Source organism: Gymnogyps californianus, chromosome 18, assembly GCF_018139145.2.
Source record: "Gymnogyps californianus isolate 813 chromosome 18, ASM1813914v2, whole genome shotgun sequence".
Lineage (NCBI taxonomy): Eukaryota > Metazoa > Chordata > Aves > Accipitriformes > Cathartidae > Gymnogyps > Gymnogyps californianus.
Window position 1 is genome coordinate 1,527,046 of NC_059488.1, and position 20,743 is coordinate 1,547,788.

At 55.4% G+C, this 20,743-nt stretch overlaps 2 protein-coding genes across 2 annotated transcripts; one reads left to right on the forward strand and one right to left on the reverse strand.

The window, feature by feature from the left end:
• Positions 1-409: 409 nt before the first annotated feature.
• BSPRY (B-box and SPRY domain containing) lies at positions 410-10,690 on the reverse strand. Its single transcript, XM_050907823.1, has 6 exons — positions 10,628-10,690; positions 9,705-9,803; positions 8,860-9,090; positions 7,050-7,075; positions 5,643-5,767; positions 410-1,401 (listed from the first exon to the last, which is right to left on the reverse strand). The coding sequence occupies exons 1-6, from the start codon at positions 10,688-10,690 to the stop codon at positions 875-877; spliced, it is 1,071 nt and encodes a 356-aa protein (XP_050763780.1). The 3' UTR covers positions 410-874.
• A 2,657-nt stretch (positions 10,691-13,347) lies between these two features.
• Positions 13,348-20,251, forward strand: WDR31 (WD repeat domain 31). The gene is made up of 9 exons (XM_050908063.1): positions 13,348-13,394; positions 14,182-14,311; positions 14,772-14,846; positions 15,928-16,072; positions 16,156-16,256; positions 16,871-16,938; positions 17,457-17,598; positions 18,281-18,443; positions 19,975-20,251. The coding sequence occupies exons 1-9, from the start codon at positions 13,348-13,350 to the stop codon at positions 20,133-20,135; spliced, it is 1,032 nt and encodes a 343-aa protein (XP_050764020.1). The 3' UTR covers positions 20,136-20,251.
• Positions 20,252-20,743: the final 492 nt, after the last annotated feature.

The following is a 20,743-nucleotide window of genomic DNA, read 5'->3' on the forward strand; positions in this document are numbered from 1 at the left end:
ACAGCAGTAGCCAGGAGGCAGTTGCAGGCCTCCTGCTGTGGGCAAAACAGTCTGGAGTTGGGCAATTTCACTTCACTTAATATATTGCCAAGCAACAGACTTTACTGATTTGGGTATTGAGAAATAAAGATGACAAATTTTAAACAGTTAGTTAGGGAAACACCTTTCCTGCCCTTCTCCCTGGCTCAACTTCATTCCAACACCTCTCCTCCCTCCCTGCCTAGCATCAGCTCCCTGGGTTTTCGCCACGTTACGCTCAACCCCTCACTCCCTTTGGCGAGGAGCAGCTCACGTTAGGTTTCTTTCTGCTGCTCCTTGCTTCTTACTCCTCTGCTCTGACGTGGGCTCCTCCATGGGCCGCAGCCCCTCAGGGGTGCCCCTGCCCCGGCGTGGGTCCCCCACGGGTGACAGCCCCCCACACTGTCCCTGCTCTGGCATAGGGCAGCTCCTCCCAAAACTGTGTCTCCAGCTGTGTCCCAATGATGTCCCTTGCCACGTGCCTCTTCCCTGCCATTTCTCTGAACACATTTCTCGTCTTTTCTAAAGCCCACCGTCAGGCTGGAAAGCTGCCCCTTGGTCAGAGAGGAATTAAATGATTCACCTAAAAGCGGCCGGCAGAGCCAGACATTACCCTGACCCCTTGCCCCGCCATGGCAAACACAGGGTGGGTGTCACCTCCAGGAGGAGAGGAAAGCTGCCGTAAAACACGTGAAGAACAGATGTAGTCTGAAGGCAGGTCTTGTCTGAGCACCACCATACACAAGCCAGTAGCCCTGTCTGGGCTCCTTTCCCTCATAAAGGTACCGTATAGCGTATATACAGTCACTGTCTATACAATTGTATGTTCACCCCCGCAGCGAGCGCAATGCTTGGCTCACTGGACAAGCGAGATGCTCTGGTGTGCCACAGCAAAGACGGGATAGAGGGGCTCCGCGAAGGCCTCCCTGTGGGAGAAGAGGATGGCGCAGGAATCGGGGTCATAAAAGAGCACCTCCCCTCCCGCAAAGTCAACCAGCACCCCGATCTCGGCCGGAGACTTGATCAGCTCCACCGCCTGCGGATGCCCGGCGTGCAGGAACCTGAACTCCTTGTCGTAGCGCGAGAAGACCCAGGAGGCAGCGTTGAAGCCCAGGCGGGCTTCGTTGCCGGACCCCTTCCGCGGCAGGGAGCTGTAGCAAACCCCCAGCTTGTAGGCGCAGCTCTTCTCCACACTGATCTTCCACGCGCAGACTCCCGAGTGGAAAGCCGCAGTAGCCAAAGCATTGGGCCAGTGGTCAAACCGCTCGGGGCAGTCCGAGTCCACCTTTGCTTTCTTGGGGCTGAAGGTCAGGGTTTTCTTGTCTTCCAAAAGGCTGAGGTGGGGGCTGACAGTTTTCTCATCGATGTGAATCTCCTGTGAGCCTGCAAGAGAAGCCATGCGGTGAGCACCGACTCGGTGGCCCCCACCTGAACCACCCGAAGAAGTCACGGCCATCAGAAAACACAATCGCAACCGCCCTCTGCTCGCACATCGCTCCTGCGGACCCATCTGCTCCCCCGGGGTGACACGGTGTTAGGGGCTCGGGCTGGGTGCCAGCACAGCAGCTCCCCGCAGCTTCCCCTCTCAAGCCAGGGCCAGAACAATGCAGGGACTCGTGAAAGCCCAGACTCCACCAGACACCTCTCCACCCTTGCACTAGAAGTCCTGCAGAGTCAGAGAAGACGCTGCTCATCTTACTCTCACCCTGGCCCAAATCCCCACAAAACAGAACTCAGCAGGTTTGCTTCATCCCGCTTTTGGGAGAGACCCAAACCTCAGCCCCCGTCCCTTCCCACCCCCACTGTGGGTGAGTAGGACCTGACCTCTCCCCCAGCCGGGGTGAGTCAAGAGCCTGCGCAAGGGCGGCAGGGCTGTTTGCAGAAAACCTGCAAAGCTGGTCATACAGGAACGAGGAGGAACCGAGAGGGCTGGCAGGGGAATTCCCTTTCCTCCTATAAAGCCCAAGTCATTAATCAGCCCACCCTGAGCGCCTTCGGAGCAGGGGAGGGAGATGGCACCAGGCATTAGAGATGAGCACGGCCGTGACTCGATTTGGGTTTGCTGTGAATTAAGGGGCTGCCCAGCCGCCCTTGTGCCACAGCACAAACCCAGCGAGCTGCAGCCCCGGGGTGAGAGCCAGGCTGGCCCGGAGGACGCCTGCACTCGCTGGGGGTCTGCTCCACTTCAGACCCCAGGCTGAAGCACTTTTCAAGCAAAAAACCAGCACCCAGCACTGCTCGCCCTGCCCTGGCTGCACACTCCCACCGTGAGACCCCTCAACGGGTCTGCAGACCACATGCGAGTGCTGAATAACTGCACAAGTGTTTCCCTCGCTCTGTAAATTCGCTAAGCAAAGAGACGAGGCTGATGCCCAGCTGACTCACCTGCTCCAGGGGAGACTGAGTTTCTACCTGCGGGTGCCCCTCCTTGCCCTGCCTTCCCCCACCCTCCCTTCATTCATTTTAGATCTTAAACCGCCACGGAAACACAGCTGGAGCAGGTGAGTCATGCCTCCCAGCCCTGCCACCAGCAAGAGCTCTACCCTATCACGCCTGCTCCGGCCATTTCCCAACCACCTTCTGCTCAGCACCCAGCACGTGGCGGGATCAGGCCCCTAAGGAATCAAACCATTACGCTGCACCCTAAATGGGGTCATCCCAGAGCCCGACCTGCTCCAGCACCTACGCAGACCCAGGTCAGCATCCCTCCAACCAGCACTGAACATCAGCAGCGCTGGTCGAGGGGTTTCCTAGGGCTGCACCTGCCCTGGTGCTCCCTGGCAGGAGACGAACCGAGGCTGAATTATCAGTTTGCACAACGTGGAACTGCCACGCACGCTTGCACGTTAGGTGGAAGCTATTGCGGGCAACAGCGAGCAGAAAAAGGAGCTGAAGACAGCATCCCCGTCCAGCTGAAGCAGACAACCGCATTCGCTTGATGATTTATTTCACTGAGCAGCAGCCAAACACTTTGCAGCGTGCCTACCCGCCACGCTGTGCCCTCCATACGTCTCCGCGGCTGTATTTGCCCACACTGTCTATGTGTAGGTTGACTTTCCAGGAAGCCAAACACTGCTACGAGTTCATAGAAAACGGAGCAGTATGAGACTTTATCTTCCTCTGACAGAAGAAGGGCACTAAACCTCATATTATGCAACAGCCATCTAACCGAGGTACGGGGCTGCATTCTGGTGTTCATGTACAGGGATCATCTGCATGAGGAATTGCCACCCCGATGACACCCACGGAGCTTTGTCGTGGAATTATGACTACAGGGGAGCATCCGAGGGAGGGGAGGCACTGGCAGAGTAACAGCAGAATAATTCAGATCAGCAAATTTTCCCGCACAGACAAGTGTTCTGCCATGATTAAATCTGCCCTCCAGATATTCCCATATATTCTGATGAACAATTCCACAGGGAATTCATCTCACCCCAAAATCTATTTTCTCTGTGTACAGTAACCATCAGAGTGGCCTTGCCACTTTAGAGAGACGAGGGATGCCGAGTAGGTAAGTTAACATGGTTAACATCTCTGTCAAGTACATATGTGTTAGCTGCAGCACATTTTACTCCTTCTAAACATCCAAGTTCCCATTTCCAAACTCACACGTCTGAAATTAAAATCCTCGTAGCTAGATTTAGGCACCAAGGTAGAATCCAGACCCAGCCTGGTCCTTGGGGCAGAAGGTCACCATGGAGCAGCCCAACGTCTTGGCCGGCTGGGACAGCTTCAGGCTGTGTCACCGCTGCAGAGGGTCCTCCATCAGGTCTGCAGCCAGCATCACCACTTACCTGCCGCCCAGCGGGACTAACACGGGTGGCCGTGAACCAAAATCCCTCCCAGAACGGTGCCAGGAGATTTACATCATCTCTCAGTTTAAGGAAGAAGCTGCCAACCCCAAACATAAGCGATACAGAAGCCTGGATGCCAAGTGAAGACATCAAAGGAACCGTGTTTATTTTTGAGAGTGAAATGGAGGTTCTTTTGCCTGCTGGTTTCCAAGTTTTTGAGAGGCGACAGGGCAAACTGTCAAGGCTAGGAATTGACTCTTTTCAAGCAAATAAACAAGACTGCCACCTGTTCAACTGCCTTTGGGAGGAAGGACCACCAAGTGAAACGTAACATTACTGTGTCTCAACGAAAGCTAGGACCAGCGCAGTTAATATTAAATCTCTAAGGCTAGGTCCTGGGTGGACTATGGACGAGTGAGATAAGCAAGGATATGGCAGGCATCCTCAGCATGCAATAACGACCTGTTAAATGTCACCACAAAAAAAAACCCAACCAAACCATAGCACCAACAGACCCACTACTAGGATCAAATGCCTTAGAGTCATTACATTTGACAAGAATGCTATTGGGAAAGGAATCCATAAAAAAACCTTGTCACAACAAAGAGAATTAGGGAAAGGTTTCCTGCATGACTTGACAGCTCTGAACATCTGTCGAGAACATGCTCAACTTTGCCAAGGTACAACTCTAGGAGTCTGCATGACTGCCAGCACTCAAAGACTCAAAACAGAGGGAAATTAATCACAAACGGAGAGCAACACCAGAGTTTGCAGTAGAAGAAACAAATGACAGTGTTGTCCAGTACGCACAGATTCTCAAGCTAACACTGGAAAACACAAGAGCCATAAAATCCAGAAGCGCATACCTTGGAGAGGGACCTGGAAACAGGGAAAAACTGTGAACCGCTCATCAGCATCAAGAGCGAGATGAGCAAAAATCAAAGGTTAATGCAAAAGCTTTGGGAAGATGACCCCAGGGATTGTTCACGAGGTGGCACACGGGACAAATGTTTTCAAATTGTGAAGGATATTGCCACCTCTGCGGAAGAAAAAATACATTTGAAACGCTCTAACGATGGCCTGGAAGCAAGAGTAAAAGCAAACATTTCACAATCAGCAATTCAAGCAGATCACGGCCGGAAGAAGAACATCTCTCCCTGCTCAACAGACCTGGTAAAACCGTACCCAGAGCACGTCACCGGCCTGACAAACGCCTCCGATGCAACCTCAGCTGTACAGCAAGAGCTGAATCAGATCACAAACGTCTCTAACAAACCGCCAGCTTGTGCACAGCCACAATCTCAGCTTACGATCAGAAAGCTACTGCATCTACTCACTTCTCATTCCAGCACATCAGAGCGTCTCACAGACGCCACGCAGGTGAGTTCACCCTCTTTTAAAATCACCGGCAGGCCACTGCTAAATGCAGTAAAGAGGAATTTCTGTGACAGAGATTCCTACGGCAGCATCAGCTTCACTGCTGTCACCAAGTGACCCAGGAAACAGCAAAAGAAACCAAGTGAGGTTAATCAACAGAGCCGACAGAAGACACAGTCTTTTCAAACCCCTGTTCTCCTCTTAGCCACAACCAGCTGCTTTGAGCCCCTGTCGTCCCCCCCAAACCCTCTGCAGCTGCTGCTCCCCCCTGGCTGGGGGGCTCCAAGCAGCTAGCAGGGGCTGCGACAGCAGAGGAGGGCAGGATGCCCCATGTCCTGGGCAGGACACGGCATCAGGATGTTTTAACACAGCATCAGGATGTTTCTTTGGGCACAACATGAATTGAGCATGCAGGAATTCTCAGAGGGAGTGAGACCTGAGCGAGACACTGACCTGCGATGCAGCAGAGAACAGCAGAGGCCCATAGTCGATGCAGCAGTGGACTCTGAACACAGGTCTGATTAAAGTTTAACTTTGGGGACTCCTGTGGCTCTAAGATTCCCTCTGCCACCTCTGTCCTAGCAAAGGAACACAAGAGTTATTTCAAAATACAATGATTTATTGACCAATGCTGGGATGTGTTTAAGATCACTAGGAAGTATGACGGAAATATGAGCTGGAGCAGTTGCAAGAGGAGCACTTGCTGCAGAGAAACTGCACCGGGGGGTTCTGGACAAACTCTCCTCCCAAGTGATACTTTTGGTTGGCTTTGATTACAGTCCCTTCTGAAAGGACCTCAGTCTTTCAAAATGCAATCCCAGCAGCCTGAGTCAACAGCCTCCTCACTCAGCAGACACAGATTAAACGTGTCTGAGAGCAGCCATCAAGGTACGAGAGGAGCCCAATGAACAGGCTGCAGTGAGAGAATCAGATTTCCCTCTTTATCAACAAAGGCTCGCTGTCAGAGCAAAGGGGGAGACAACAGGAGAGCAAGCCGGGACTCCGGGTTTCACACAGCATAGCAAGGAGATTGAGGATTTGCTGGGTTCCTGTGGCCTGCAGTACACACGTGAACTCATGGCTGTGAGTAAAGGCTCTGGCACTGGCTGCTGGTGATGTGCTGTGGCCGATTTCTTACTCTCTACAGGCAGGCTCCAGGCAAAAATACTCCTGAAAGTCCTCTGGGTAGCAGAGTCCAACCAGTGCTAGCTAGCACCCTTGCAGCAGCCACGGAAATAAATGCCTGTAAAAATGCAGCCACCAAGCTGCCTTCTCAAGGAAGGGCAGCCCCACGTTACTGATGATGACTGTCAGAAACGCTGACACCTGCACTTGGTTCTCCCCTCCGTGCAACCTCTCTGTCGGGGAAGGAGGCAGCGGGAGTGCGGAGCTCGGGCGCGCGGCCCCTCTGGGCGACGCTGTGCCAGCGGCCCCCCAGGCGTGGAGCACGCCAGCTTTCCAATCCACGGCAATCCTACCTCCGGCCAACAGGCCAGGGACAGGCTTGCTCCGTCTCCCAGGGAGCCCTGTGGAGTTTACTAAGGAGCTGGAGAAGGTCTCCCGTAAGCAAGGGCCAGCGCATCTGGCAATGCCTCCGGGGAGACATTGCACATGGAGCACTTCTAGGTGCCAAGACTTCTCCGTCTTGAGCTGCAGCGCAGCACATGAGCAGAGACAAGAGGCCACGCTGGCATCTCCGTGCTCTGTCCTTGTCCTCAACAAAAGCAGCGCGAGGGAGGAAAGAGGGGGTGTCATCTGCGGCCTGAGCAATGGCATGCTGCTCACAGCGGGAGCCATGCAGGGTGCAGGCAAGCTTGGAGCAGGCGTCAGGGAAAGGACCAGGAGCAGCCAGGTACTAACCTCTCGAAGATGTCTTGTTCTGCATGCTGCGGACAAGGAGAGAAAGAGTCATCACAGCTGAAATCCCCACAGATAAAATCCCAAACACAGGCGGGAGCACAGCAAACCTGGCACCCAGGGAGCACTGTTCTCCTTCCTGACCCAGAGAAACCGCTCCTGACCCCAACGCTGGCCCTGGGGAGCAGAGGGGGTGTCCAACGTCCATTTTCTTCAGCTGCAGCATTTTCCACTCCCTGACTCAGAAAATGAGTGGGAATGGCTGAGGGCAATACATCTTCTACATCTTGCTAAGGGTGATGTCTGCTGCGCCAGTGGGACTGGGTGGCTGGGTGACAAATAGCTTGAGGAGGGCATGGGAGCATCCAGACAGAGCCTGCCACCACTCTGCCACGTGTGCAAGCGGTGTGAGAGCAGAAGACTGCAAGTACAGCCGGATCGTCTGGCACAAGGGAAACATGGGAGAGCTTGAGGTGGGTGGAAAGTCTTGGACCCACAAAGAACCAGCTCTGACTCCATAGCCTCTGGTAGACACCAGCCCGTCTGCATCTGGGAGCTCTTACCGCTGCACCCGGCCTTGCCCAGAGTGCAAACGCCAGCCCTGAGGTCCCCCCTCCTCCCCCTCCCGTTATGGCACGCTGCAAGAACATCCTGTGCTTGCAGCAAACAACCCCCAAAGCTTTCAATAAGGGGTGAAGCTGCAGAGGACCTAAGCCAAGAGTCAGATAACCTCGTGATCAGTCCCACTTGTTTCTGTACCCGCTGGCAATGGTGCGTTCTCAAGGTACAGCCCAATTAGCAAAGTGGTAGGAAAAGATTTGATCCCTGCTCCAGTATGAGCTGTAGGGTGCTCCAGGTGCCTGTCACTTTCCTGTGACATGATACGTACCAAATCCTGACAGACACAAACACCAACACCAGCGATCCAAGGTGGAAAACGTATGATCCCTATTTCCCCTCCGCTATGTGGCAAAAGGAGAAATTGAGGGTCTCGCTGTTTTCTGCTGCAGGCATCTGATGGATCTGGCTTTCCAACCTCAGCTCTCTACAGAGAGCTAAGAGCCAGCTAAGATGCTGGGGGAGGGCAGAAGCCGCGTTTCCCAGCGAAGGAACAGCCATCTACCTTCCGTCCGTGGGATCGGTTCCGTTTTCCAAGCAGAGCTGCTGCCCCCCACTTCACTAAGTTACACGTGGCAAGCAGAGGCTAAGAGCAAGGAAGAGGAGGTGCAATGCCTGCCCGCTCGCATCTATGATGAGAGGGATCGCTTGGGTAAACCGAGACAATTTAATAGCCAGAAAAGGAACTGAGCGAAGGGAAGCATGGGCTGCTTTGCACGGTAAATATCCCAAACACAGGTATGCCAGACAACCGGGCAGACTTTCAAGAAGAGCTGCAGATCCTCCCAAGGGTCCCATTTTGATTAAACCGAGACCGAACACTAGAAAACTGGTGGCCCAATTAACTGCTGTAAGAGAAGCTCCCAATCCATAGCTGTCCTGAGCTGGCAGCTTCAAGCCAAGAGCTTGGAGACCTGAGCCTGGGCGGTTCTGAACCTCACTGCAAGCAAAAGCAGAATCGGGCAGAGCAGATGCTCTAGGAACCACCAAGAAACCACGGGGGCTTGTCAGGACCAGGTGAAGGAGGTTCCTCAAGCTAGACCTGCAAACGTAGGTCCTGTCCAACTCTGCCTCCTTGCTGTCAGTGCAGCAAGCTGCTGACCACCGTATTTAAGCCCCATAATATCCATGATAAAAAGTCTAGGTCACTTCTGGGCTGACTGACCTGTCCCTTGGTACAAGGAGCAGTACTCACCACCAAGCCCTGGTCATCCAGGTTGGTGATCATGTCCACCAGGTAGGTTCGGAGGGCAGCCAGCTTCTGCAAAGCCTCAGTCCAATGCACCCGCTGGGTCAGGATGCTCTGGTGTGCCCGCTCTTCCTCCGCATGCACCTTCTCCAGCAACCGCTGTTCTTCATTTTCACACGCGTTCCCCACGAACATCAGCCTCTGGATTACCAGCTCCCGCGCCGCGTTGGCTGCGTTCTGCCAGAGGAAGGAGAGAGGAGAAATGTCAGCCTTGCTTCAACCCCAACAAGAGCACCAACCGCTTCTGCCAGCTTTCTGTGGGCTCGGCTGTTAAGATTACCCTGTTACTGAGCCCAAGCCACGGTAATCATCACGGTGCGAGCAGTGGTAAACGGGACCACCAGCCCCAAACCTGCCTCCTGCCTCCTGGCCTAACCCTGGTACTTCAGTGACAACCTGCGAGGGACCAGAGTCCCATCCCTCAGCAGATCTTCCAGGGTTCGCTATTAGCGAGAAACAGAGCCACCACGAGAACTGTCTTTTGTCCTCAGCGACAGCAAGCCACAAATAAAACCAGGAATCGGTAAGACACTGGTCCTAGTGGGATGTTTGATGGCTGTACACCAAGAAATTTATTGTCTGTGTACATTTTTAAGGCAGATGAAGCAGGAATCGCAGGCGCACCCTGGCACTCCACTTGCACAAGCTGTGGGGTAGGAGGGGGACAACGCCTGCACACCGACAAGCCCCCCGCCCTGAGAGCTCAGCATCTCCGCCGGGAACGGCGAGCACGGGAGCACGCGGGGCCAGCTCCGCTCCACGCTGCGCTGGGAGAAGGGGCAGGGACTTACCAGGACGCCCTGGTCCTTGGCAGGCAGCACCTCGTCCACGTGCCGGGTGATGGCAGCGCTCTGCAGCTGGAGCCGCTCGCACCGGTCCACGATCTGGTTCTGGAACGCAGAGCGGCAGGCAGCACGCAGGCCTCGACGGGGCGATGGCGGCCCCGAGCCCCCCGCTCAGCCCCCCCAGCCAGCCACCAGCAGGCCCCCACCCGGCCCCACACCTCCCGGGGTCCTCGTGCACCACCCCATAGAGAGCCCCCTTCCCCACGGGGGACCCCTCACATGGCCCCACACCCCAACAGGGCTCCCACACAGCCCCACAGCCTGCCAGGAGCCCCACAGACAGCCCCAGTTCCCACGGGTGGCCCCTCATGTGGCCCCACACCCCACCAGGGGTCCCACGCGGCCCCACACCCTGCCAGGTTCCCCACAGAGAGCCTCCCCCTCCCCACGGGGGACCCCTCACCCGGCCCCACACCCTACCAGGGCCCCCACACCCTCCTAGGCACCCCATAGAGAGCCCCCTTCCCCACGGGAGACCCCTCTCACGGCCCTACACCCCACCAGGGACCCCACACAGCCCCACAGCCTGCCAGGAGCCCCACAGACAGCCCCCATCCCCACGGAGGATCCCTTGCGCGGCTCCACACCCCACCAGGGGCCCCACAGAGCACCCACCTCCCCACGGCCACCACTCACACAGCCCCACACCCCGCCAGGGACCCCCACTCCCCACCGGAACTCCCCAGACGACCCCAGACCCACGCGCGGCCCATCTCCCCCTCCCAGATTCCCCCCCACCTTCCCCGCCGCAGCAGCCGCACACGGCCCGGGCTCCCCTCGGCGGGCACCGGGGAAGGGCCCCGGCCCGAGGCTGAGGCGCCCGCGGGGAAGGGGCAGGGTCCCGCTCCCCGCTCGCCGCCGTCGCTCACCCGTAGCTCCGCCGCCCGCTCCGCCGGCGCCCGCGGCCGCGGCCCCCCGCCCCGCTGGGCCATGCTGCGCCCCGGCACCTGCCGCGGGGGCGGCGGCGGCGGCGGCGGCCCCGCCCGGGCCGCCCACACCGATCCGCTCCGCCCCGGCCGCCGCCGAGGAGCCGGGCGGCGCGGACGGGACGGGACGGGACGGGACAGCGGGGCTCGGCCCGGCCCCCGGTAAGTGCGCGGCGGGGGCGGCCCCGCACGGAGGGTTCCCGCGGCCGGGCTGGGCTGGGCTGGCTGCCCCATAGCCTTGCCGTGGGCTGGCCCAGCTATAGGGACCCATATTGTCCCCATAGCCTTCCTCCGAGCTGCCCCAGAGGCTTCCTATGGGGTTGCCTCAGCTATAGGGACCTGCGTTGTCCCCATACCCTTCCCAGGGGCTGCCCCGGCTATAGCGACCTGGACTGCACCCGTATTGCACCCGCCAGGCTGCCCCACATCCTACTTGTGGGGCTCCCCCCATCTCCAGGGAGCCGAGGTGCACCCATTTACCACCCACGGGGCTGCCCCCAGCTATAGGGACCTGCATCATTGCCGTGGGGTCACCCCTGGCTATAGGGACTCGAGGCTGGCCCTGTGTCCTCCTCAAAGATGGGTAAGCACCCCTCTTCTAGGGGATGTTTAACACCCCATGAAAATGGGGAGAAAGCTCTGCTATGACTTCTGTGCCTGCGGCTGTGGATATTGTAGTTTCCTTATCCATGGTACGGATTTCACTGCAATGCCTGAACAGGCTTAGGCAGCAGCGTGGGTTATTTTTTTAAAAACAATTTAGTAAAAAAATGTTTTCATTTCTGTTAAGCAATGCATTTGGGGGGAAGGGAGGACAGGAGATCCTCCAGCATGAAATTCAGTCTTCTGGAGGTGTAGCTTTGTATGGATCAGTGGCTGCAGGATCCCTGTGTTACCAGAGAGCTTTGTGATGGACCGGGTTCATGATAAACACGTGCAGGGAAGCCTGCCAGATAGTAAAACCTCAGGTGAACATCCTGCTCGAGCAGCTACTGTTCTCGTTCAGGATTCAGAAAAATCTACCCTTTTTTGCAGTGGGCAAGAGGCAGGAGAACGCAGTTAGACACAGGATAGGCCTCCCGCTTTCATTGCAGCCTCCCGCGGTTGCTGGCAGCTCTCTGCCTTGATCCAGCTCGGTTTGAGCTGATGTGCAGGTAAGGACGATTGCACGTGTACATTAACCACATGAGTGGGGAAACTAACTGCTTGCTGGGAAACAGAGTAATCATCGTAATTAAAAAATCAGAATTTATGTCTTAGCTTTTTCCTAGAATTTGTTTTGCAGGAGAAACAACTTCCAGAGTTGTCAAAGAAAAATCACGTTTGTTCCTAACGTACTGAAACAATTTGGACACTTGGTCTGATTGAAAGAAGTAAATTGCCAAATTATCACTGCCCCTCAACTGCAAGATTTATCATTCTTCACATCTTTCAAACATGCCAACTCATGGATAGAACAGGCCGAGATTAACGGGTATTACTAATTGCTAATCACAAAGGCTGTCAGGGTAAAATTAGAAAGGGAATGTTTTGTAGAAACCCACCCCCTCCTGCTTAGTGCTTCCAGTATTTGGTTTTCAAGTTTTTGTGGGCAGAGCCTTGAAGCAGGTTTTTTTCTTTGCTGGAACAAGCAGGTGAGGGTTTTTTTCTGATTGTTATTAGCAAAATACTGCTGACCCAGAAGACGAGAATGCTAACGTACACCTAGTACAGGCTAAATCCAATTAGCGTGTCTTGAGCTAAGAAGCAGCCAATTACTGTACATGGCAATTCACTGTCATTGAAACTGGTTTCTGCTCGGTCTGTGACCCGTGAGGATAAGAGGGAGAGATGCTCCCTCGGCCCGAGCCCGGCTCCGCCAAAGGCTCCTCCGCCCGGACGGACGCTCGTGCAGGGACTGGCTGTCGTGATGCCGCTTGTGAGGGATGCCCTGGGACGGGGCAGGCTGGTCTCAGCCTGGACAGCAAGTATTTTTTTGCTGAATGCATCTGGGTTATCGAGATGGTCTTGTCTAGTCTGGACGTGGGGTTGGAGTTTGGACGTAGAACATGCTGTTCTCAAGTGTTCCTCAGCCTATGGAAAGACCACTTCAAGCTTTACATTAAGTCAGGCTGGTCCAGTTAAGTTCGGGCTGCCTGTGAATGCAGTTATCTTGGTCTAAAGATACAGTCCCACCAGCCGGCTGTATGAACTTCAGTCTGAAGGTGTTTGCATTCACCAGGCTAGAGATTGGGATCTCCAGGAAACAGGGAGCTCAAGAGGAGGTACTGGAGTAAGAGGAGGCGTAAGGCGCTAGAAGAATTGTAGGAAGCAGCTCCATCTCTATCGTGGCCTCACCAAGCTGGATATTTTTAAAGCTCAGCTGTAAGGTCCCAGTAACCTCACCTCTGAAGCTGGCTCTGCTCTAAGCAAAAGGTTTGACTAGGGAGCTCCAGCTGTCCCCTCCTCTGAGGTTTTTCCTCTTATTCTAAATGAAGTTAAGATGTAGATAACGTGTTATCAGCACCTTATCCCGTATATGTAACAAGCAGAAACCTCTCTGGATTCCCAGTAATGCTGTGTCTCCTTGCCCGCAGGCCATGTCCCAGCAGCAGGTGCCTGAGACGCTGATGTGATGCTCACCGCTGCTGGCCGTAGTGGGAGCCGTGCTCATCAGCAGGGCTATGGGGAAACTGCAGAGTAAAATCAGCTTCCACACCTCCAAATATAGGTAAAACAACCCCAGACGATGATGTCTTAAGTTAAGAAACCAGTTATGAGGGTGAATAGAGAACAGCAAATGAACAGAGAATATAGCAAGCACGTGCTTTTAGTTTCGTTATTGAATCTATGAATCAGATTTTCACTTTTCACCCTCGCTTCTAAAGTCTGCTCAGCTTTTTTGGGGGACTGAAATCCAAAATGTAGCCGAGCATGTAAATGTGGCCGGTGGTCGTGCTCTGTGATGGCTAAGGCAGAGCTCTGAAGGCTAACAGCTCCAGGGGTGGCTGTTTGGCCCAAGTATCCAAACTGCTTCATGGTCTCTTCAGAGACTGTCATCAGCTTTCATTGGCAAGATGAAATAATTCGGTATCTGGTGGCAAGGTGGGCGATCTCTTGCCTGGAGATCAGCTGAGAGCGCAGGGTGGCAGCGGGGGGGACTCAGTGTGCTTGGCAAGGCTGGCGTCAGAGCAAAGGAGAGCGGCAGAGCCTGAAAGGTGTTAGTGGAAGTGGAGGCTGGTAAGATCAAAATTTCTTTTCTTCTTTGCACCAGCATGGAGTAAACATCTAAATATTTAGCAGCTCTAGAGGTGGAATAGGTCTACTCCGTCTAACCTAGTCCAAGAGATGCATTTGTCCATTCACAGCTTCTCTTGGCTTTCTAAAGGCAGATGTTGTCACTCTCCAGCCCAGCCACTGGTGCCACCTCCCAGACCTCGGTCTCATTGGGGAACGGCACCCTGACTTTGCCTTAAAGCTCCCTGCAGCTCCCGCCGCTGTCTCTCTGCCTGCTGCAGGGCCGATGGCTCCGTGGAAGAGACGGGACCTGTTCGAGCCGTTCGGCAGCATGGCCCCGTACACACCGATGCCGTCACTTCTGTGGCTGCTCTCAAACCAGACCTGTGTGTGTCAGGAGGAAGGGATAAGGTGAGGTACTCCCCGCCACGGGACACAAAGCACAGTCACAGGCAGGTAAACGTATTGACAGGTTAGGAAAATAAGGTTTAAATGTGAGCTTTAAACATTTCTGTGAATGGTAGCAACTTTGTCAGTTCCTGAATTTAGACAGAAAAGATGAGCTTAGAGTGAGGGCACACACTGAAGCACATTGAGTCAAATTTTATAACCTTCTCCAGAGCTCAGATCACATCAAATGCTCTCACCCAGGCTTGGAATCACTGGACTGGCCCTTCTCTTATGTTACCTGGCAATGGACGGGCTGTAAAGACAGTTGTGTATGCCATAGGAGCTCAAAACCAGAGCCCGTTCCGTCTCCAAGCTTGGACTGTGCACGGGTCTCGGTATAATGTAACCAAGAACGTGTGTAATCCTCCTTCACCTGCTCTCCTCCTGCCGCTGCTGATTGCCTCTCCCTGCTCCTCCGCAGAGCGTGGCTGTCTGCAGCTGGAGATCCGGGGCTGCGCTGCGGCGGTTCATCGGGCACGAGCGGGAGGTCACCAAGGTGAGCGACAACTGATGGAGTGCGGTGGGGTCTCCCGTACTGTTACCTGTCAGAAACTGGGGAACCAGGAGCGACGGAGCGACGGTTTGTCATCCACAGAGGGCTCGCTTTGCTCCATCAGAAAGAGGGACCGGGGTATCAGAATGCGTTAGGTTTTCCCCAAGGTCCCAACTGATACTTTGCTGTCCAGGGAAGCAGCACGGAGTGGTTGCATCCAGACGAAGCAGGGCTCCAGGAGGCTGGGATGTGTGCTCATCTTCCCCTACAAGAGACTGTGCAGCAAAAACTCAGGATGAATTACTAGGTCAAGTTTTTGATCCGGAGATGCTGCTCACTTTTCTTCAGGTCTCATTCCGCCAGACTCGTCGTTATTCTACAAGTCAGCCATGCCCGGGAACAGCAGGGCTTTAATTTTCCTTCTGGCATCCTGATCACAAAGCCCAACACGCTACTCGAGAGAGCAAACGCGCGGGGGTGTATACGCGTGTGCATGGCGTGGCCGGTGCAGCTCCGGCTGGGGACAGCCCCAGTGGGTCCCCTGTGCTGCGGGTATTGGAGGGACAAAGGGGGCTTCGTTCATCCCAGTGCTCAAAGTAACCGTGCTCTGGGCTTATGTCAGTTTTTAAGGGTTTTTTTCCCATAAAATTGATGGTTTCTGAGAACAAGACCCGAGAACACCCATCCACCATCCAGCTCCCTGTTTGTAAGAGGACATGGGTCCCACTAGCGGGTCGCACACCCTCGCTGCCCGATATTCCCCACCACAACACGCACGGCCACAGTACGGGCTGCAGCAATTGCACTCAGGCTGAGCGGTTTCCCCTGGCCCCGCTGCGTCGGGGTTTGCCTGCAGCCGGGATCCGGCAGAGCAGAAGCAAGCAGGAGTCGCAGCGTGAGCGTCGGGCAGTCCAGCATGTGCACATCCCGCATGGACAAAACAGAGTTTGAAGGTCAGGCTCTCCCCAGTCATGTTTCTGCACGTCTTGGGCTTTGACACGACAGCAGGAGTGTTGTGCTCTCCCCGCGCACAGCTGGGCTGGCTGGGGAGGCTCACCGGCTTCTCCCATCTTGTCCTTGGCAGGTCACCTCTGCTCTTGACTCAAACAGAGTCTTCAGCGCATCCCGGGACAAGACGGTGATGATGTGGGAGCTTCGCGGGACTTCGGGGCCGAGCCAGCACTTCCCAGGACATGACCTGGTTGTTACTGGACTGGCTGTGAGCCCGGGTGAGGGACAACACGCTCCCATTCCCCAGGGATTTCTTGACAACTTTTCTTGACTTTTTTTTAATGTTAACTTGTGGTTGCAGATGCCTCCCAGCTGTGCACGGGTTCACGAGACAACACCGTGTGCAAGTGGGACACAGAGACCGGAGAGTGCCTGGGCAGAGCCGCTATCTCCAGGAATCTGGTAGGAGCCGCTGGTTCCTTGCATCCTGTCGTGGCACCTCACTGCCTACTCGGTTATTTCACACATGAAGCCGTGTGGAGTGAATTTGCTCTGAGCTTGGTGCTCCAAGAAGCCCTTGAGGCACTGCACAGCTTGCCTGTGCACCTGGGGAGACCAAAGCTTGGGGCTGGTTACTCCGTTCTCCAGGTAACAACAAAGCCAGGAGCACACAGATACCAAGAGACATACGGCACTTTGTTAATGCTCTAACTCAGAGCTGTTAGGAAGCACGTGGTGCAGTGGGGGCTGCATTCCCTTCTGTACCAGCCCACCAGTGGAACTGGTATGGGTACCATCTTCTGGTGCCCGTGGTACCCCTATTCCCATGGCTCTGTGTCCAGTTGAGCTGTTGGCACCTCCCTGCCTGCAAATAACCCCCAGTAACCACGCTGGGATTGAACCTGGTAGGGGAGTAGCATTGGTGGGAAGCAGGAAAAACTTCATCCAACGTTTCCTGCTCACAACCGAGCACGAGGAGGGAGAGGACGGGAGCTCGGTGGTTGTGTATCTACAGGCGGACGCCAGCCTGGGCTGCACGCAGAAGTGGGCTTCTGCTCATCCTTTCCCCTCCGCAGGTCACACATCTGTGCTGGGTTCCTGGGGAGCCTTACGTCATCCAGACCTCAGAGGATAAAACGATCAGGTAAATTCTACGTGTGGCCACAGAGTAGAGTGGGCTCACTCTACGGTGGGACTCAAGGGAGTCACAGCCTGGGGCACATGGGGATTCTGGAAGAGGCCAGTGCACACAGGGCTGTTTCTTTGGTTGTTTGTCATGACCGCCTGGTCTCCAGTACCCTGCTGTGGTGGCTAGAAGCCACCTTCCAGTTCAGCTGGGTCTTGGAGCACGGTCTCTTGCCAGGGGAGGACGGTATGGGGACCCCCGTGGCTGTAAGCAGCGCTGGGAGGTGACTGCAGGTAAAAAGGAGAATTTATAAAAAAGGAAGCTCAGCACAGCTGCTCTGGCTAGAGATTGATCCAGAACAGCTAAATGCAAGGATGCAGCGAGAGCTTTGGGAGTTCGGCTTGCTGGGAGGAAGGAGGGGGACTGCCCCATGACAGCAAGGGCAACGCGTGAGGGCGCAGCGAGGGTGTGCGGGAGGGCACGGAGGGAAGCAATGAGGCATCAGAGTCCCCCTTCCCCACTCCTGTTCCTTCCAGGATCTGGGACAGCCGGGAGCTGCAGGTGGCACACACGTTTCCAGCCAAGCAGCACATTCAGACGTGTTGCGACGTGAGCCAGGACGGGCGGTACTGCCTCAGCAGCAGCAGCGGCTCCGCTGGGGAGGGCGGCGAGGCGACCGTGAGTTTGCTGGGCAGCAGGTCCTGCTTTTTCTGTTTTTTTTTCTCCAATGTCCACAGCATACAGTGGAGGGCAGCAGATCAGTGCTCCAAGGATCTGCTTGCTCCCACTGCATTGGCCTTATCCTGGTGTCACCAGCTTACTGTCTTCCTGCCTGTCCCTTTGGTAAGTTTTCTGCTCAGACAATATCTGAGCAGATGTTCTTCCTGATTAAAGCACTGGGATTTTGTTTCAGTAATGGCATCGAGGAGCACGAGGTTCTTGCAGAAAGCCTGTAAGGGACCCCTTGCTCGAGGTGTTTCCACGCCAGGGATTCAGCCCTGCAGGTTCTCAGCCCTGTGTGTGAGCATCAAGAGCATGAGAGCATCCCATCCCAGGGAGAGCAGGGCTGAGGACGGGAGCGGGCTGGAGACGTGCTTATCTGCCCGCACAGTCTTAGCCCATCAGCTCTATTGGGTGCGGGCACATGCTCAAATAGTCACCGATGGTGAAAATCCTTCGGGGTTTGAAGTTCTCCAGGACTGTGAGCATGAGCAGGGGACAAAGGCAGTAGACATTGTACTCTGAGGGCTGGCGAGGAGCTCTTTATCCAAAGCCATCTTCCTTTCTTTGTAAACCAGCTCCATGTTGGCAAGTGACAGTAACAGAGCCTGAGCTCTAAACGCTGCCTGTTGCCTTGCAGCTGTGGGACCTACGGCAGACGAGGAACCGAGTGCGTGAGTACAAAGGGCATTTCCAGACCACGACCTCATGTGTTTTCCTCCCACGGGGCCCAGCTCTTGCCCCCAGCATTGCCACGTCCTCGTACGACAGCACAGTGAAGGTCTGGGACCGAGACACTGCAGGTAGGGGAGGGTCCTGCCCACTCAGTGTGCCTTACCCTGGGATAACAAAATTGCTTCCTTAATTTCTGTCTCCCGGTGGTAATGGGCATGATGAATCCTGAAATCTCTGGGTTTTACTCTAATTCAGCTGCAGGGCAGGGTGGAGATATGCCCCAGAGCAAAGCCCAGGGGCTTCTGCTTGCCCTCCAGCGAAGGAGGGGGTTTGGGTGTGTAACGTTGGAGGTGACGGGTGTCCTTCCTCAACTAAAAGGAAGTAATGACAAGATGGCTTTTAAAGATACGTCCAAGTTCAGCAATGAAAGGACAAATGATAGAAATCAAAAAGAACAGAGGAACTCCAGGGGTGTCTGCAGATACAAGTGGAAGGTTCTAAAGAACAGAAGTTGTGCTGTGAGGCTGGTCAGCAGCTACCCTCGCTTTGATCATCCTCGTGAAGGGGAACTGCAGGCATTTCGGGGTTAACCCGGCTAGGTGGAGGACTTGGTGAGGGCTGAGTCCTCACCTGAGCTGGATACAAAGGCTGTTTCCCTGCCAAACCCTGCCATAGCAGCAGGCTTGTTAGTAACGCCTTGTGCAGAAGGCAGAGACCTCTGGGGAAGCGGTTCAGGTTCACAGACGGGCACCGAATGCAGTACAAGTCGTCAGCATTAGACACTCCCTGGGGCTAAGCACCTCTCCACATGCACTTATTTAACATAGGATGAAAATAGAAACCTGATGATTTCTCACAGAAAAGCCCTCACCTTCTGTTTCACTTACCTCTTCTTGCACCCTGGTGCCTGTGCACGCCGAGACGGCCGCGGGGTTGGCAGCAGCTTTGGTTTGATCCTGTTGCCTTCACAGCTGGGTGAGCTCCACAGCGGTCAGCCGAAATTCGGCTGCTCTTGGGCGGGTGTAAAAGTCGCCACGAGAGGCAGTTGCCTGTACGTCCGTGCCAAATGCAGGTCTGTTAGCAGCTCGGCGTGGGGTCGGTGTCTCGGCACAAATACTGCCTCAGGGGTTTTTTAATAATAGACACAAACAGAAGGGCTGATGTGGCACTGGATATTGTAAATGTTATTTCTCTTTCCCTTTCGGGGGCTTATCAAGACCGCCTGCTGAGTGTGGCACAGCCCTTAGGAAAATTTTTTCTGGACCGTAAGCAATTTGGGAGAAAAAGGCCTATTGGGAATGCCTCCACGCAGGCCCTGCAGCTCTGCCCAGTGGGGTCTGTCTGTCCATCCATCCCTGCTTCCTCTCCAGGGAAGGGGCAGAGCCTGACCTCAGCCTGGATCCCTGTTCACTGGCCACTGCCGGACTGGGCAACGCACAGATCCCCCGTGGGGCTTACAGGGGTGGAGGGTCTCTCTTCCAGAGGGCGCGTCCCGATGCCTTTGGATGTGGGGATCTGGGACAGCGAGGGGTGCAGCTCACCCGCCTCAGGCGAGCAGACGGAGGCCGGTGGGCAGAGCCAGGAGGTGGGAGGTTGCTGCGGTCACGTCTCATCTCAGCAACCCAAGTGTCCTGAGTGACTTCTCTCTTCCCTCCCCAGCCTGCCTGGCCACCTTGTGCCTCGAGGGATCGGGACCGCTGGCCTCGCTGGCCGTCTGTGACAGCTCCACGCTGCTCTGTGCCAGTTCTAACTCGGGAATTCACGTACTCCAGATGAGCAACCACGCGGACCTGGTGCTGGAGGAGGTGGCAGCGTTTTGACCGTAGTAACCTTTCCGGCAGAGACTGCATCCCTGCGAGGGGATGCAATTCCCCGCCAGCTTCCCCCTGACCACAAGCACCAGGAGACCTTGCGCCTGTAGAGCAGCGATGTGTGATCAGCGGGGCAGGGGGACGTATTAGTTTCAGTTTGTGGGTGGCGGGAAAGCACTGGAGCTGTCTAGAAGAAAAGCCAAATCACGGATGCATCCAGGCCAAGTCCTTGCTCCCGAGCGAGCCTTGAGCGTTTTATTTACGTGGCTAGCTGCACGTCATGGGGGGCTAAGGGAGGAGGAGATGAGCTGCGAGGAGCCAAGGGGCAGCGCTGCAGGGTGCCAGGGCATGGGGCAGGGAACGCTCGGCCTCCTTCCCCTTGCTCCAGTTGAGCGGAGCTGAACACGGCGTGACAGAAACCCTGCACTGGGATTTACACCCCAGGAACAACGCCAGTGTAAACACAGGAGAACATTCACTGGTGACCAAAATGTCACCCTAAGGCAGCGAGGAATGTGGGAGCCTGCTGGGCGGCTGCTGGGCCAGGATTGTCCCGTGAACGGCAACCTGATGAGAAACACCCTGGAGGGGGGGGGGTCTCATCCTGGCTGCGTGGC